This window comes from Callorhinus ursinus, unplaced genomic scaffold, assembly GCF_003265705.2.
Source record: "Callorhinus ursinus isolate GAN/ISIS: 27379988/994484 unplaced genomic scaffold, GSC_fseal_2.0 scaffold31, whole genome shotgun sequence".
NCBI classification, from domain to species: domain Eukaryota; kingdom Metazoa; phylum Chordata; class Mammalia; order Carnivora; family Otariidae; genus Callorhinus; species Callorhinus ursinus.
Window position 1 is genome coordinate 15,490,056 of NW_027397093.1, and position 16,131 is coordinate 15,506,186.

At 51.8% G+C, this 16,131-nt stretch overlaps 1 protein-coding gene across 3 annotated transcripts in view; it reads right to left on the reverse strand.

Annotated features, from left to right (window-relative positions):
* HK1 (hexokinase 1) overlaps positions 1 to 16,131 on the reverse strand; it is a 79,563-nt gene that overhangs the window by 3,769 nt on the left and 59,663 nt on the right. For all 3 annotated transcript variants that reach the window (XM_025850318.2, XM_025850315.2, XM_073878894.1), the window contains 8 exons: positions 14,432 to 14,587; positions 11,747 to 11,980; positions 9,350 to 9,654; positions 7,847 to 7,995; positions 7,391 to 7,510; positions 5,929 to 6,024; positions 4,362 to 4,461; positions 1,622 to 1,805 (listed from right to left, as the gene is read on the reverse strand). In XM_025850318.2, the coding sequence (XP_025706103.1) occupies positions 1,622 to 1,805; positions 4,362 to 4,461; positions 5,929 to 6,024; positions 7,391 to 7,510; positions 7,847 to 7,995; positions 9,350 to 9,654; positions 11,747 to 11,980; positions 14,432 to 14,587 (1,344 nt within the window). The remainder of the gene's footprint in view (positions 1 to 1,621; positions 1,806 to 4,361; positions 4,462 to 5,928; positions 6,025 to 7,390; positions 7,511 to 7,846; positions 7,996 to 9,349; positions 9,655 to 11,746; positions 11,981 to 14,431; positions 14,588 to 16,131) is intronic.

Sequence of the window (16,131 nt, forward strand, 5' to 3'; positions counted from 1 at the left end):
CAGCCCTCACATCTAACTGCTGGGCCATCTCCCTTCTGCCTTTGCCCAGCAGAACCCCACTCCGGCTCTTAGCTCAAAACTCTCCTCCAAGAGGCCTGTCCTTCTCCCCCCGACCGGGTTCTATCTGCCTGTCTCAGGCTCCCATATGCCCTCCCTTCCCCGTCACAAGGCCCACGGGCACACTGCCTCTCTTGGCCCGGCAGCAGAAGCCTGGAGAGACTGGAACCCATGTCCCGCTCAGCTTTGAGGCCCAGGGTCTGCACAGCCCAGCGCTAGGCTCTCAGTCAAATGCTCAATAAATATCTGCATAATAAGCAGACAACCGGTCTGAGTCTTAAAGGGACAAGACGACAAGGAGGGCAAAGTTCCCATTAGATTTCTGGAAGGTTTTGAAAAAGCCCAGAGTGCTGGTCAAGCCCCCAGCACGGGGAGGAAGCCACCCAGGCTGGAGGGTTCGGGCGGCTGCCGTGCTCCGGAGGGCAACCTGTTCTGGGCCTTCTGACTCCTGCCCTCACCACGCTCAAGTCCCAGTGTCCCCAGGCTGGGAAGAGCCACTGGACACTCCAGGGGATGTCAGGCGCGCCACAGAAAAAACCCAGGAGATTGCACTATTATTATCGGTCCTCATCCAGTCCCTCTCACAGCGTGAAGGACACCAGCTGAGCGCAGTGCTGAAGGGGTTCTAACCCCCTCCACCGCCTGCTACCTCCCTGCCAACCAACGGGGTCTATGGTAGGCAACAGGAGCTGGAATCGAGTGACACTGATCTTCGCTATGTCATTTTATGATTATCATCTATTTACGGTAATACTGGTTTCCCCTTTTTTCTCCCTTGTTAAATTTAAGTGAAAAACAGAAGCTGACTTAAAGAAAACCATTAAGTAAATAACAGCGTAGGTGTCTCTAGAAAAGGCAAAAATCTTGAGGGTGGCTGGGGAACAAGTCTTATTTGGGAGGTGCCATCCCCCCCAGTGCTTCCTCCTGCTCCCGGCGACACCGCTTGGACCAACCCATCCCGGCGATGGCAGAGGATGACCTGCGTCCTGGGAGCCCGAGACAAGGAGTCCTCGCTCTGTCTGCAGGGAGGACAGACACTGCCGTCTCAGGCAGGGTGTCTGGGACCCAGGCTCCCACCAGCCGTGAGGCGGTGCAGGAGGCTGGGGAACGACGAACGGAAGCCCCCACTGGCCACATCCTAATTCACCGTGCCCTCTGACAACTGCAGGTCAAGTGCGTTTTACTTCCACCAAACAAAACAAAAACCTGCTGACCAAAGGTTTCTATTAGTCTGATGGCGAAGAAGCACAGAGCAGTGGAAAGACCAGAATGTTCCAGAACGAACACGGTCACTGAGGGAAGTGGTGGGGCCGCTGCCACCCTGTCCTCTGGGCAGGCTCCCGGCAGAGGAGGCACCTGGCCAGGACACCAACCTGGCCCACGTGGACCACCCTCCTGGCTCTCTGCTCTCCTTGAGCCAAAAGCAAAGGTCAGGAGGGAATCGGAGCCTCTGTCCAGACTCCACTCCTACTAGAAACTTCTTCTGTTTTAATAGGCAGAACACAGCCTTCCACCCTCACCGTCCTGGCTCCCGTACGTGTCCCCCTCCACCAAGCAGAGTTACCTTTGTTTCCCAGCGTTTAGAGAATATTCATCTACCAGTCTGTCATAGATTGTTCTGATATCATCTAGACACCCGTTGTCCCCAAAGGCACCCCACTCCATGTTGATGCACATGCGCCCATCATTCCCCTCCAGCATCTCGACGTTCTTCATTTCTTCCATGTAGCAGGCATTGCTGCCGGTCCCTGCAACACACGAGGAGGGCAATGAACGGCTGAGCCGTGGGGCCTGGGGTTGCGGGGAGGGCCTGGGGCCGGGGACTCCACAGAGAAGGGGTACATTGCTGAGATGAATAAAGCAACAGCTTTGCTTTCCTACTGTTTCCCAGGAAAACCTCGAAACAGAAAAGGAGAGTCAGAGTTAAACTACCCAGAGAGCATCTGATTCACTTACTTTATACCAAGACGTCAATATCGAGAGCCTCGAGTGTGTCCCTGCCCAGGCAGGGCTCTGTTTATTTTTATAGAAGACAGTCAGACAACAAAGAGATATGTCTTCAATGGCAAAAGTTTAGGCAATGTTCAGATTGGAAGGATATTTCTTTCTCTCTCTCTCTCTCTACACACACACACACACACACATATACACAGAACTGTATACACACACGTGTATCTATAAAATACTACATTGGGGGGGTCGTCTACCATCACACCATGGATGTCCACTTATCTTTACGGATCAAACATGGTCATGGACTATGCCGGCCCAGTCCACTCTCCCATGTGTTTCAGAATGAAGCCCACCGCTAGTTCAGGGAAGGCCAGTGTCCCGAGCACGTCAGTGGCGCCTTTCCAAAGGTAATGGTGCCTCGTCATTTTGATGTCACAGCCCTCTTTGAAAACCTGATGATTCTCCTGGGATGCACACACTGCACACACACACACTGTGACATACAGTTCCCAGAGGCTCAGGAGCCTGGGCTCTCGATCCCTGAACTAGCCAGGCTGTGGCCCTGCAGGAACTGGCCTGGAACCACCAACAGTTTGCTGTTCTTGTCCCTGAGGAGCTGAGTACAGAAACTGCGAGGAAGCGGCATATAAAACGTTCACAGCAGTTTCTGTCGCCATGACATCCAAGCCTGTGGTCATCGGCCTTGTCTCAGTGAATGGACTAGAAAATGTAAAACCAACCAACCAACCAAGGAATACTTCGCCCAGATATTTTAATCTGCACCCCAGTCACCTGGGGAGCTTGTTAAGATGCAGGTGCTGACTCAGAAGATCTGGGGTGGGGCCCGAGACTCTGCATTTCTGACACGCTGGTTACACTCCGCGTGACCAGGCCCCAGAGCACCACCAACCCAGCCTCGGTGGGATGCAGGCGGACTTCCAGCCCCCTCGGGGGACACAAGGCAATCCCCACTGGCCTGACCAAAAGGGCTTGGATTGTTTTCGTTCCCTTTAAAGAAACTTCCATAGAATTCACAGACGCTTCTCCCTGTGTCACTGGATTGTTTGGGGTTTTTGTTTTCTCAGCTCCCTTTCACCCCACAGTGTGAAACTGAGAGAAGAAGAGCCCCCAGAAACGGCCAGGGGTGCACAGAAAGCCAAAACATAGAAATCATACTTCTTGCCAATGGGCATTGGGAGCAGAGATGGATGGATGGAAGAAGGAGAAAGTGGGTGTGCGTGCAGCCCGAGGTGGGACAACGTCCGCCCCACTGGCTCACTCTTCACCCAGTGCCAGGTGCCAGGAACAGCGAATCAGGCGGCCGTGAATTGGGCAGGAAGGCCAGACCCAGCCCTGAAGCGGGGGAATGTGCTTTGTCACTCTGGATTTGCATGTCACACCTAAGCCCATTCATAAGCAGAGGTGCAGGGGCTGGGTGGAGACAGAAAGCCTTGCAAAACAAAGGAAGAAACAAAACAGCCCTTGAGTCAAGCCCCAAAAACCTTACCCTAGCAGCCGCTCCCCAGTTTTCAGAATTTCCTTAGGAGCCAAAAATGGCTTCACAAATGAAAAGGTCTCCCGAGCACGAGGAAGGCCGCCTTCAGGGGCCTGATCCCCATCTCCCAGACACTCAGCAAAGGGTCTGCCCGGCAGGGCTACCAGCCCTCCTCGTCCAGGTAGGGCCTGCAGGGGTTGGCCATGAAACAGGGCCTTCTCCCAGCATCCTGACACCAGGAGCAGGCTCAGTGGGACAAATGGGTCTTCTCACAGCCCGAACTGATGTGCTTCAGGAAACGTGCTCTCAAGTCCAGACCCCTCATGTGTTTGGACCGTAAGGGAACCCGCAGAGCCAACCTCTCTGCGACCCACTGAAGTGGTTGGGATTGCTCAGAGACAGTGGCTGCCAGAGGCAAAATGGTGCCCAAGACCAGTCTCTGGCCCTTGCCCACAGTCAGGGGAGAAGGAGGGCTCTGTTGCCTTCCCAATCGCAGGCTCCCACCCCTCAACACCTGCCTGGTGGCCCTCCCTATAAGCCCAGTAGTTGCCCTGATGGCGAGGCTGGCCCCAGGTACTCCCACCCTGTCCACCCAAGCCGTGTGAGCCATCTGGGGCCTCATCCAGGGCAGCTCGGTTTTGACAATCTGGTCACGAGCCTTGGGGTGAGCTGTCAGGGGAGCAGAGAGTCCCCTGACAGCTCTGCAACCTCGGTCTGAACTCTGGAGGCAGTAAGAGGACAATAGGGACAGATACAGTGGCCCTCACAGAGGACTAAGCTGCTGGCTCATGGCCCCACAGAACAGGAAAAGGCAGCCTTCCCTGCCCCGAAGAGACAGACGTCCCAGGACACCCACCTACGATGAGTCCAACCTCGCAGGTAGGCTCCTCGTAAGCACAGGTCATCATGGTGCCCACCGTGTCATTGACCACAGCCACCACGTCCAGGTCAAATTCCTTTGGGAAGAAAGGGACACAGCTTTAGGGGAGGGACAGCGCTGCCTGATGCCGCATCTGAAAGAGTTTCCTTACCAGCCGTTAAAAAGGTAGTAAAATATTCCTTCACTGACTAACCACCTACTATTAATGATGTATCTGACACTGGAGATCTAAAGAAAGGAAGCATTCTACCCATTTCACAGATGATGCCGAGTACCAGAGAGGCAGCCTGGAGGGAACTGTTGAATGGAGAAAAGATGAGGGACTGTGGCCAAATAGCTCTCTCTCTCAGGAGTTTAGAGGGTTACAGCCTTCCAGAAGGCAAAACGGAACTACCAAACCCATTCCTCAGAATCTGTCCTTCTGAAATAGCCATGCAGGTACACAAAGACGCTTACTGCATGCATGGTTTGCAGGGACCAGAAAGAGAAATAACCCAAGTATAGATCAAAAGGGGCGATGTAAGACACGGGTTCCAGCAAACACTGGACTGCTATGCGGCCACAGCAAAGGAGGAGGTTGGCCTCTGTGTGGTCACAGGACAAGATGCCTGTTTCACATTAAATGAAATAAGCAAGTTGTGATAGAGGACATCCGGTAGGATTCCTGTTACAAGATGTGCACACGTGTGTTGGTCGCTGCACGGAACGTAGGTCGGGAGAATGCTAACACGAAGAGTGGGGACATGGGCAAAAGTAGGTCAGCGGGTTTCTTCCGAACGGGATGTAAGTTGTCTCGCATACTCTGCCAAGTGCGACCAATCCCTCTCTCAAAAACCCATTCACGTCAGCCTCCCCCACTGCCTGGGTATTTGGCTGCTCTTCTGAACTAGAGGCGTTTGAACTTTTTTTTTTTTTAATGAATTCCCTCATTAATAAGTCAGGTAAAATCTTTCAAATTTTCCATTTTATATTTTGTCAGTGTCCTCCAGCCAAAGACCACCAGAAACACACCTGTAGTCAAACAGAGCTGGTAACAGGGACTGGGTGCCACACGGGCGACATATCTTATGGGGCATCTCGGAATGGGTTAGAAAGCACCTACTCCAGGATTTGAGCCTGGGTTGGGAGTTTCAGGGGGTGCTCAGAGTGGGGCTCGCTCTGGCCTGGAGGCTGTCCGGAAGCAGGGCAATCCTGAGTGTGTGCTAAGTGCTGACGGGAGTACAGACTTGGCTCCTTCTTGTCTAATTCCATCAGTTATGGAGTGACACTCCGTGTTCAACAGAAGGCCACCAAGGCTGACAGCGCCAGGCCATGCCCGGCTGCCGGGGGCTGCTTTTCTCTTTTTCAAGCTGTCAGAGAGTCATGATTTAACCTTTCTTAAACCATCCTTTAACAACACAAAACTGTTCACCTCCGTTTTACTGCTGACAGTGTAGGGAACTGCACGCTTCTGTACTGTTTGAATTCTTTACGACCTAGCAAGGACAATTTTTATAATCCCCCAAACAGTGAAGATTTTTAAAAACATCCTTTTAATAGTTACCTCTCTCCTTTTTATTGCTTCCCTTAGTAATGTTGCTACATCGTGCCCCACGCAGTCAGTTGCCTTAAAACCCTTTGTCCAGGTGATCAAGATTCCCTGAAAGAAGAAAGGCACCAGGAGAGTCCTGTGTAATCAGCCCCTTCTGGGCAGATTTATAACATTTCACTCCCTCCCTCCTGAGTAAACATCTGCTGAGAATTTACAGGGAGACTAGCTTAGAGCATCTGAGGCTCAAAGCAGTAACACAGAAGGAGCCCTCCACAAGGCCTGCCCCCTCCTAAACGTTCCCCATGGCAGTCTGATCCATAATGCCCATTTCACAGATGGAGAAACTGAGGCATAGAAGGATAATGGCGGGGCCCCTGGTATAACCAACTAGTTCCCCTAAAGAACAGTATGCCAACAACATAAATGGAGAAATGCAAATTTTTAGTAACACTGTTACTGCCTAAAGTGAACTTTTGGTTTGAATGAAGGTGAACATTTGTTGGGTGTGTACTCAACTAGGATGAATACAGGTGACAGTATATGTGAACTCCTTAAACAATGCAGACCTTTAAAAACTGCAAAATGCAAGTTTATATGGATCTCACTGCTGAGATATAAAAGGGCTTAAGAGGAAAAAGCCCCAAGTCAGCACAGTGAGTTGATTAACTGGCTTCCAGAAGCAGGTGGCCTGACCTAGCCTCCCTAGTACTGCCCATCATTTGCCTTAAATCCCAAGGTTCCGTGTGATCAGATGCTATTCCGGGGCCCCCTCCCCAGCCACACTCCCACCTGTGACACAAGGAGGCACTCGTGACTCCTCCAGCATGACAGGCTCCATCTTACCTCTATGACTCTGCACAATCAGCTCCCTCTGCCGGGGTACCCCCCACCCCACCTGCCACCAATAGCCCTTAGCCCAGTGCTGAGCTGCGGGTGTAAGGCTGGGATCCCCCATTAGACTGTCGGCCTCCTGAGGACAGGAACTGTCACCTTCCGCTCTGTACCCTGCACTTAGTACTTGGCAGGTGCTCGAGCCCTGACCCTGGACCCTGTTTCATTCCACTTATTGAACATTTATTAAGTATCTCCTCTGATAAAACTCCGTGCTAGGGCATGGTGGGGGGGGGGGTAGGGGGACACAGGCCCTTGCTCAAGGAGCACCTGACATAGCAGAAAAAAAAGACACAATCACCAACAATTACGAAAAACGTGCTATAACATTTAAAGGAAGAGGGAACACAGAGGAGGGTGAGACACTTGTGCCCAGGGGATGAGGAGGCTTCCCGGAAGAGGTGGGTGGGCCAAAGGGTAAAAAACGAATAGAGAAGGGTTTCAAGATGAACTGGAGGGCATGACGTAAAGCCTGGGTCAACCCACTGTGACGTGTGAGCCGTTCCTGACATCGAGGGGACAAGTAAGGCTGGAGGAATCCTCAAGGCCAGCCCTGCCCCGAGCCTAGAGGAAAGAGACTTACCGCATCCAGGCTCGTCTGCTTGCAGGGGAATGAGAACGTGAAGCCCAGAGGCATTTTGGGGCCTTTGATCCCCATGTAGTCCAGGAAGTCAGAGATGCAGGAGACGATGTGGTCAAACAGCTGTAGGAGAAAAGAAGGGATTACCCGTGCTCCCTGGCTTCCTGCTTCAGTGCATGAGTACAAGGGCACGATTCCATGCGCACACACACGCACACACAGGCACACACAGGCACGAGCATGTGCGCACGCGCTGACACATGCAGAGCAAGTACCGCTACAGGAACTCTGTAGCCCCCTGGGCAAGCCCAGCGTTGCTGAAGGTGCCTGATGCTTTCAGGCCACAAGGACATGATGGCAGAGCTGCGTGCACCCCGTGGCAGGTTTGGGGGGACCATCGATGCCACTGGACATGTGACACACATGTGCCATCATGGAAGAAAAGCCAAACCGCCTCACCTCTTCCCCGGTGCCCTGCATGATTTCAATGGGGATGGCATAGATCTTGTTGTGCATTTCCACCGTTCTCTTTTTCCCGCTGCGGATTTTCACCAGCAGGACACGGAAATTTGTTCCTCCAAGATCAAGGGCCAAGAAGTCACCATGCTCTATTAGAGTCAAGAATGTAAAGAACATCAAAAACAGCTAAGTGGCTCTTGGCAGCCGGTAACCCCAAGCCTCGAGCCCCCATATTAAATATAGGGGAGAAGCTCCAGCTGCTGCTGCCTCCAGCACACGGCTCAGGCTCGGGGAGGGTGGGCACAAACTCACTGGCCACCACGACCTTCAAGCCACACTAGAAGGACAAAAGACCCATGGATGAACCACCTGTCACAATAAACAAACAAAATTCTCCAGGGTTACTGAAAAGCATGGCAACAGTGACCCGATTTTAGGGATGCCCTCACAAAAATTAGTCCTTTATGTCTATGTGTAGCGTGTGCGTAAAAATGTGCACAGTCATTCTCTTCCCTGTACTTTTCCTCTGCAAAGTGACTCTGCAGTTCTTCCCATCAAAAGATGGAGTCTATTTCTCCTCCCCTTGGCTCCAGCCCAGCCTTATGACTCACTTTGGCCGACAGAGTGTGGCAGAAGCAAAGCTGAGCCAGTCCCAGCCTAGGCCTCCAAAAGGCTTTGAAGTCCTTCCTTTCTTTCATGGACCCTGGTGCTACCACGTGGACGAGCCCGGCGGCCTGCTGGAGGATGAGATGCACGGCCAGGCACTCTTGCACCCTTGCTGAGTGCCGACTGCTGGACGTGTGAGCGAGGCCTCCGAGCTGACCCCCCAGCGACTGCAGACTCATGAATGCGTCCAGCAGAGACCAGCTGAGCTGGGCCCAGAGGAGCATTAAGAGGTGGTTGCTGTTTTAAGCCACTAGGCTTGAGGGTGGTTTTGAATGCAAGGATATAAAACAATCATAAGTAACTTACACATGGGACCTAATTCATATCACAAATTTGATTTCAAGGACCCACCAGAGAAGCCCCTCAGCATCTCCAGAGCGCTCAGCAAGGTCAGCACTAAGGGCTGAATTCTGTTCTCCAAATCTGCCTGGAGCCCCAGCCCCTGTCTGCTTGCTGCACACCACGTCAGGACTTTTGAAGGGCGCACTGGGTATCTATCCTTCTGCTGGTGAATCTGTCTGTGAGAGAACCTGCCGCAATCCCAGCGTCGTGGGACTGGCCCAGTTTCACTGTTTTAAGCACACTTTCTGATTCAGAGCAGGACTGTGGTTTTACAGATGGTGCTTGCCTGGGAGGCCAGATCCAGGGCAAGTCAAGGGCCCTGAGTCACACAAGGGGCAAGTCAGTGGTAAAAATGGAAAGCAGAGGGTTTTGAATGCATTCCTAGTCCTTGCTAAAATAAACGCATCCGTGGGAGATGCGACCTCCCTGCAGCCCCACTTGGTCACTGGTGGGAGAAGCGGCAGGGGTGTGTCAGCCCCCAGCAGAGGCCCTCACCGGTCCCATCTGGAGTGCTCCGGACAAAGGAGGGCAGCATCTTGACCACGGCCTTCTCGTGCGTCTGCTTCCTCAGGCCCATATCCATCTCAGCCCGCATTCTCTTCTTCACCTCCAGCAGCATGTCCTTGGTGAGGCGGAAGTGGGCCAGGGTCTCTTCAATCTGTCGGTGCTGCTCCGCCAGGCGGTAGGCCACCGCGGTGACCATGGCGGCCCCTTTGCCGCTGCCGCTCTCCGAGAGGAGGAAACGCACATCGGAGTCGGGCACCAAGCGCCTCAGAGTCTTGTGGAAACGCCGGGAAAACCTGGGGGTGGGGCGGGGAGCAGGCCACAATAGTTAGACTAGAGCCATCTCTCAGGGAGCTCTGGTTCCCCTTTCTTTTCCCACACCTGAATTCCATGCTCTAGACCTGATTTTCTCCTCACCCAGGTCACACACGAGCACTGTAGAAAAGCTGGCAGATGCAGACAAGTAAAAAGGAAAAATGCAAATAGCCCACAGTCATACACATTATGACAGGACGATCAAATACAGAAAATTCAGGGTCCAAAAGGGGTTCTGCCCTCCACCATGACACGGAGCTAACAGCACAGTGATGTCCGGAGCCTGGTGTTTGGAAGTCAGACAGATCAGGACACAGGGACGAGCTCTGCCACCCGCATCAGGTGACCGTGGGCCTGTGACTTAACCTTGGAGTCCATGAGGATTGACAGTACCCGGCAGAGAGTGGGGCAGTGGGAACTAAACAAGCTCGTCAATTGCTTTGATTGGTCCCTGGCTCCATAAATAATCCCTCTTGTTTTTTATTTTCACTTGCCCATTGCTTCCGCTCCCAAGAGTCGGGACATTCTTTATTGGCTACAAGAGGACTTTAGGACTCAGTGAGACACAGAACCTCCTCAAAGTTTATGGTTCTGTCGTAAGTATGGAAAGCTGCCTGCCAAAGGAAACAGGGAAACCAGAACCCCAAAACATCAACAGTGACCAATGCCAGGGGATAGAATGAAAAATCACTTCTGTTCTCTTTGTAATTTTTTGAACTATCTAAAGTTCCTATACCAAATACATGTGACTTCTGAACTAGAACACATTTAGTCAAAGTTATTCGTTTGACATGTGATATTATAGATGAAGAGTTCGGGAGGTGGCTGGTGGTGACTGGTTGCACAACGGTGTGAATATGCTTAACACCACTGAACTGTATACTCAAAAATGGTTAGGACAGGAAATTCTATAGTGTGTATTTTACCACAATTAAAAAAATTTTTAATGTGACGTTGCAAATCCCTTTCTTGTCCAAACATTTGCCAAGAAACCACCCATCCCTGAAAAAGATAGCCAGTTTCGTTATCAAAAATTTTACAAATACTGGGGCACCTGGGTGGCTCAGTCGGTTAAGCGTCTGCCTTCAGCTCAGATCATGATCCCAGGGTCCCAGGACTGAGCCCCATGTCGGGCTCCCAGCTCCGTGGGGAGTCTGCTTCTCCTTTTCTCTCTGCCTCTGCCCCCTACTTGTGCTCACTCTCTCTCTCAAATAAATAAATAAAATCTTAAAAAAAAATTACAAATACTTTAAAAATACAAAGAGATAAAACTATGAACCTAACAGATAAGGACATGTAATGAGCTCAAACCCTACCTGCTCAGTAACAGAACGGTTTCCACTTAAGTCAACGTTCACTTAACTGTCTCTAGAACTGGCTGTCAAGGTACCACAAGACCATTTCACATGCACTTTGTACACAGAGTGGCAAAATATGAGGTCTTGTGCAAAAAATCACATCCCAGGCAGCTATTGTTAATAGTACATGAAGACTCAGAATTTCATCTTTAAAACTGCACAAGCCATGTTCTCGGTCCCACAAAAGGCTTTTGCAGCTAAGGGGTTCAATACACAAGAAGGCAGCATGGTTAAGGAGCCCCTCATCGCCAACGGGGATCACTGACAACTTGTATCTCCCTCCTGCTCTCAGATGCAAAGCATCAACAAGCTGCCCATTTAAAAAAAAAAAGGCACGTCTGAGGGTTGGGGGGCTCTTCACAGGAGCTTCTAAAACAAGAATGTGGGCATCGCACCTATGACCCAAACTATAGTTAGGATGGAGGTCTCTGATGCAATATGAATAAGCAAGAGAATTTAAGATATAGACATATTCCACCCAGTGTTCCTGGCAGCCACAGAAATCTCTAACAAGACCTAAGAAGTGAGGGGCAAATGACAGTACAGAAGCAACACAAGGAATACTTCTCAAGTGGGCAATTCTGACCTTTCTGCCCAGAGCCACGTACTGTCTCATATGCCAAAAACCTCCACTGGGTGCAACAGTCTGACCTTTGGGGGAAGTCCTGAGCCTAGATGGGCACTGAGTGCCAATGACAGCAAAGGGCAGACTCACTGTGGGTGCGTCTTGTAAAGAGACCCGTCGACACCAACCGTGGTCCGCAGCCTGGGTGTGCCCTTGTTATCTCGAAGGCGGTTCAAGATGGCGCCCAGCGTTGCAGCCACCAGGTTGGCAGAGCGAAATGAGACAATGGTACACACGTGCTGGACTGAAATACAGTCGTCATCGGATGGCTCCACTCCCAGGCGGGTCAGGATTTCTTTGGCATTGTGGAGGCCTTCCTTATTCCTGTGAGGTTAGAGGCCAATAACTGTGAGTTAAGGACCACACTGGGCAGTGCAAAGCACTGAGGGTCCAGAGTCCACACCCGTTCACCATGGGTGAATGACGGGATGAAGACAGTCAAGTGCCTGAGAAGAACACATGAAGGAGTCTCCTCCATAAGAAATACCAGGTAATAAAGAGAAGAAACTGTACCGGGCTGGGTTATGACATGCCAGGGACACGGAGAGAAAGGAGGTGAGACATTGCTGCCTCCACCCCAGAGCTTTGTGCTCAGGAGATGCAGACAAATCTCCTGCTCTTGAGGTCTGTGAGCTGTCCTGGGATGCTCACACACCTTTCCTTGAGGTTTTCCATGGAAATTTTAATTTTCTGCATACCTGTTTTGTGTATCTTTTGTTGGATTCATCCCGAAGTACTTCAGGATTTTGTTACTATTACAGATGGTATGGTATAGACGGCATATATTCATATATATATATATATATATATATATATATATATATATATATATATTCCTTTTTTTCACCCTCACGTACCATAGTAACATAAGATGTTTAACAATGGGGAAAATGGAGTCAGCAATATACAGGAACACTCTGTACCACCGTTGCAATTTTTCTAAGTCTAAAAATATTCTAAAATAAAAGACTTATTTAAAAACATATATATTTTAATTATTGCCAATATACAGAAATACAGTTGACTTTTGTATCTTATCTCCAGACAACTCCCTAGCCTCTTGTTATTCTATTCACGTCTCTAGATGTTTCTGGTGTCCCACACAGACAATTAACATCTGCAAATAATGATAATTTTACTTCCTCTTTCTTTTTTTTATTCTTATGCCTTTTTTTTTTTTTTAAACACTGGCTAAGACTCCAGGACAATGCTAAATAAAAATGGGTGATACTGTCTTACTGCTGATTTTAAAGAGAACGCTTTGAACATCTGCCTTGGTAGGATGCTCAGGTTTTGCTGAGACAGCCTTTATGACAATAGATGTGTTTTCTTGAGCTAGTTCAAGTGGGCTTTTGCTTCTTGGTAACCAAAGAGCCAACACCAGAAGCAGGCCAAAAGGAAGGTAGGCATTTCTTGAGTCTGTGAATGACTGTGAAGACATGTCAGGAGGCTCTTGCCCCCTGCCTCTGCAGTAGTGAGCCGGGAGGCTTGAGAAAAGAGACGGCTGGAAACCGGTTATCATGGCGCCCTGCCGACAGTCGCTCTGCCCCAATAGCTCCTGAAGGAGAGTGATCCGAGGGTAAATGCCCAGGGATGTGACAGAGGAGTGAGTCCACATAAACCCCTTCCAATTCCCACAGCCGCCTCCTCTAACTGCAGCCCACTGACCTGCATCTGCTCCCAGGAGCCTGAGCTAGGAAGCCACCAGCTCGATGGGAGTCTCCAGCACACAGCAGAGCAGTGGGAACGACAGCTTTGTGCAGAGATGAAAGGACATCTCTAGCACCCAGCGAGCCCTATCTTTTGGCAGGTGGCCTCACATGGCTGCATGTCTGTCTCCGAACCAGGAACAGAGCTTGGTGGCCCACGGAGGCCAGCCACAAGAAAGGAGTCCTTCAGACTCAGAGGCGCCCAACCATGTCAAACTGCCCTGGGACCACGTTTACCCTCTTCCCTCTCAGGGTGCAGGCCCACAAGGCACAGCTGGGCCAGAGAAGTCTGGGTTTCTCATGGTGAGGCCGGAAGGTAGCAGTCAGGTGGCTGGCTGGACTGTGCACCCCCGTCTATCTGCCCTGTCTCAGCTGTTAACCACAGTTTCTCAAACTTGTGCCAGGGAACACATCTGGCTGTTGTTAACAGGTGAGAGAATGGGGGGCAGGCAGTGGGGAGGGCATTTCAGGCACCAAAGAAGTTTGGGAAACTGGAGCACCTGGGTGGCTCAGTCAGTTAAGCGTCCAGCTCTTGATTTGTGCTCAGGTCATGATCTCAGGGTCGTGGGACTGAGCCTCGAGTCAGGCTACACACTGGGCATGGAGCCTACTTGGCTGCTTGGGATTCTGTCCCTCATTCCTGCCACCCCCTGCTCACATACGTGCTCTCGTTTGCGTGCTCTCTCTCTCCAGAAAAAAAAAAAGGAGTTTGGGAAATTATAAGCTAACCAAAGTGAACTGGGTTTTCTTTGATATGGTAATGAATATTATAAATCTCTCAATGGAGAATAAATATGCAATCTTTCCCAATCCTGCTAGCCACAGAACCCTTTCTTCAGGGAACACCCAATTATCATGAGGTCACCAAAGGTCCCTGGAACAGCGTCTGGAGAAGGTCCTCATATGTCCCAGGGGGCTTCTGAGCCCAGCACCCAGGCTCAGTGAGCTCCTCGTTCCCCGCTAGAATCATTGGCTCCCTGGACTCTAATCTCCGCCGTGTGCGCAGGCAGGCAGGGGCTGGGGGTGGAGTGAAGGAAAAGAGAAAGCCCCGAGGGGCAGCACCTACTTCTCAATGGCTGACACATCGCTGGTCTTGAACTTCCCCCTGGTGAGCAGCTCCGGGGTAATCCGCCCTTCAAATAAGAGGCTCTCCTTGGCCATCTTGACCAGGATCAGTCGCACCAGCTCCCCCAAGTACATGCCACTGACCATCTTCTCAAACCTGTGGGAGAAAAGCGGGTGACACTTGTCGGGTCCTTCCTACGTGCGTACCCCTGGGGCGGCTCACGAGGAGTAAGACAGACAGGCAGGCAGAAGGGAGAAGGCACCACCTCGTCCTCCCAACCTCACGGTCTCACCAGCAGGCAAAACCGCACACCTGTGCCACTAAATGACGAGGAGACGGCAATGGGGGAGGGGGCATCTCCTCCGGACCCCACACCCACCGCCAGGTGGGCAAAGGAGGTAAGCACCATGGGGCACAGGGGCAGGCAGGGAAGGCTGCCTGGAGGTGAGACGGGATGACGAGGAGGCCCCCAGACAGAAATGCAGGATATGATCATTACTTACAAGACACTACACTATGCTTTTTTAAGGAGCTTTCCTATCCAACCTCCCTTGCAGGGAGGTTCCCGAGTCCTGCAAGAGGAGGTGGCTTGGAAGTATTCTCTCCCTTTCCCAGCTCACAAAGGGTAAATGCCTTCTTGGAGGGAAGCCTGAGTAGATGATGGGGCTGAAACACAGCCATTCGCCATGGGACCCCCGTCGCTGGCCACCTCCCAGGCATCCATGTTCTCCTTCTCTGGCCAAAAGGACCAAGAATTTGCTTTGGGGAGCCCACTCCTCCCCCACTGACTTCACCCTCAATCCCAGGGGAGGGCTCTGAGTAGCTCATGTGCAGCCGCAAGCCCATCCCAGAGCGCCTCCTCTCTCTAGCCTCCTGGGGAGGCGTGGGCTCTGGAACTGCAGCAGCCAGGTTGAGGCCAACGCTGCAGGAGAGAGGCGACCACGAACCAGAGCTCCGTGCCACCTCTGAGCCAGATTCAGACCCCGCGTGCTGGCTGAGCAGGGGCCAGGAGGGAGCCCCGAGGCGGACAGATCAAAGCAGCAGGCCCTCATCCAGGAGCCCAGCTGGAACCCCAGAGCCGCCCGTGACACAGCAGAACCACCTGTTCCATTCAGAGCCGGGCCCAGGAGCCAAGGCTGCTTAGCTGAGCACCTGGCCCTCCCTTGCCCCAAGACAGGCGCAGAGAAACACGGTTCTCCTTGTTCCCGCTCCTGACGGGACCGGACACGATCGCCGGTCCTACCGTGCTCATGCCCTTCCTGGCAACCGTGACACAGCCACAACTGTGTCGGGGATCCCTGGCAGAAGAGTGCCTCTCTGAGTCCCGGCCACTCAGCCACCACCCAAAGGACCTATGGGAACAGCCTCTGCGTAGCCCCGAGCCGGAATCTCAAAGCAGGTATAGAAGCCAGACGGTCTGGGCTCCATGCCGGCTCTGCCCTTGCCGTGCTCCTTGCTCCCTGGTTTCCTCACCCGGGTAATGGGGAGAACGGCAGGGCCTGCTGATAAGGTTACTGTGTGGAGAATATGGGTTCACAGGGGTGACACACTACAATCTCAGCTCATCATGAGTATGTGGCCTTGCTCTGCATCTCACGCTTTACTGAGCACTTCACGTGCACTAACTTACTCCATCCTCATTATAGCCCTATGAGGTGGACAATGTCATTCTCAGTTTCACAGATGAGGAAACTGAGGTT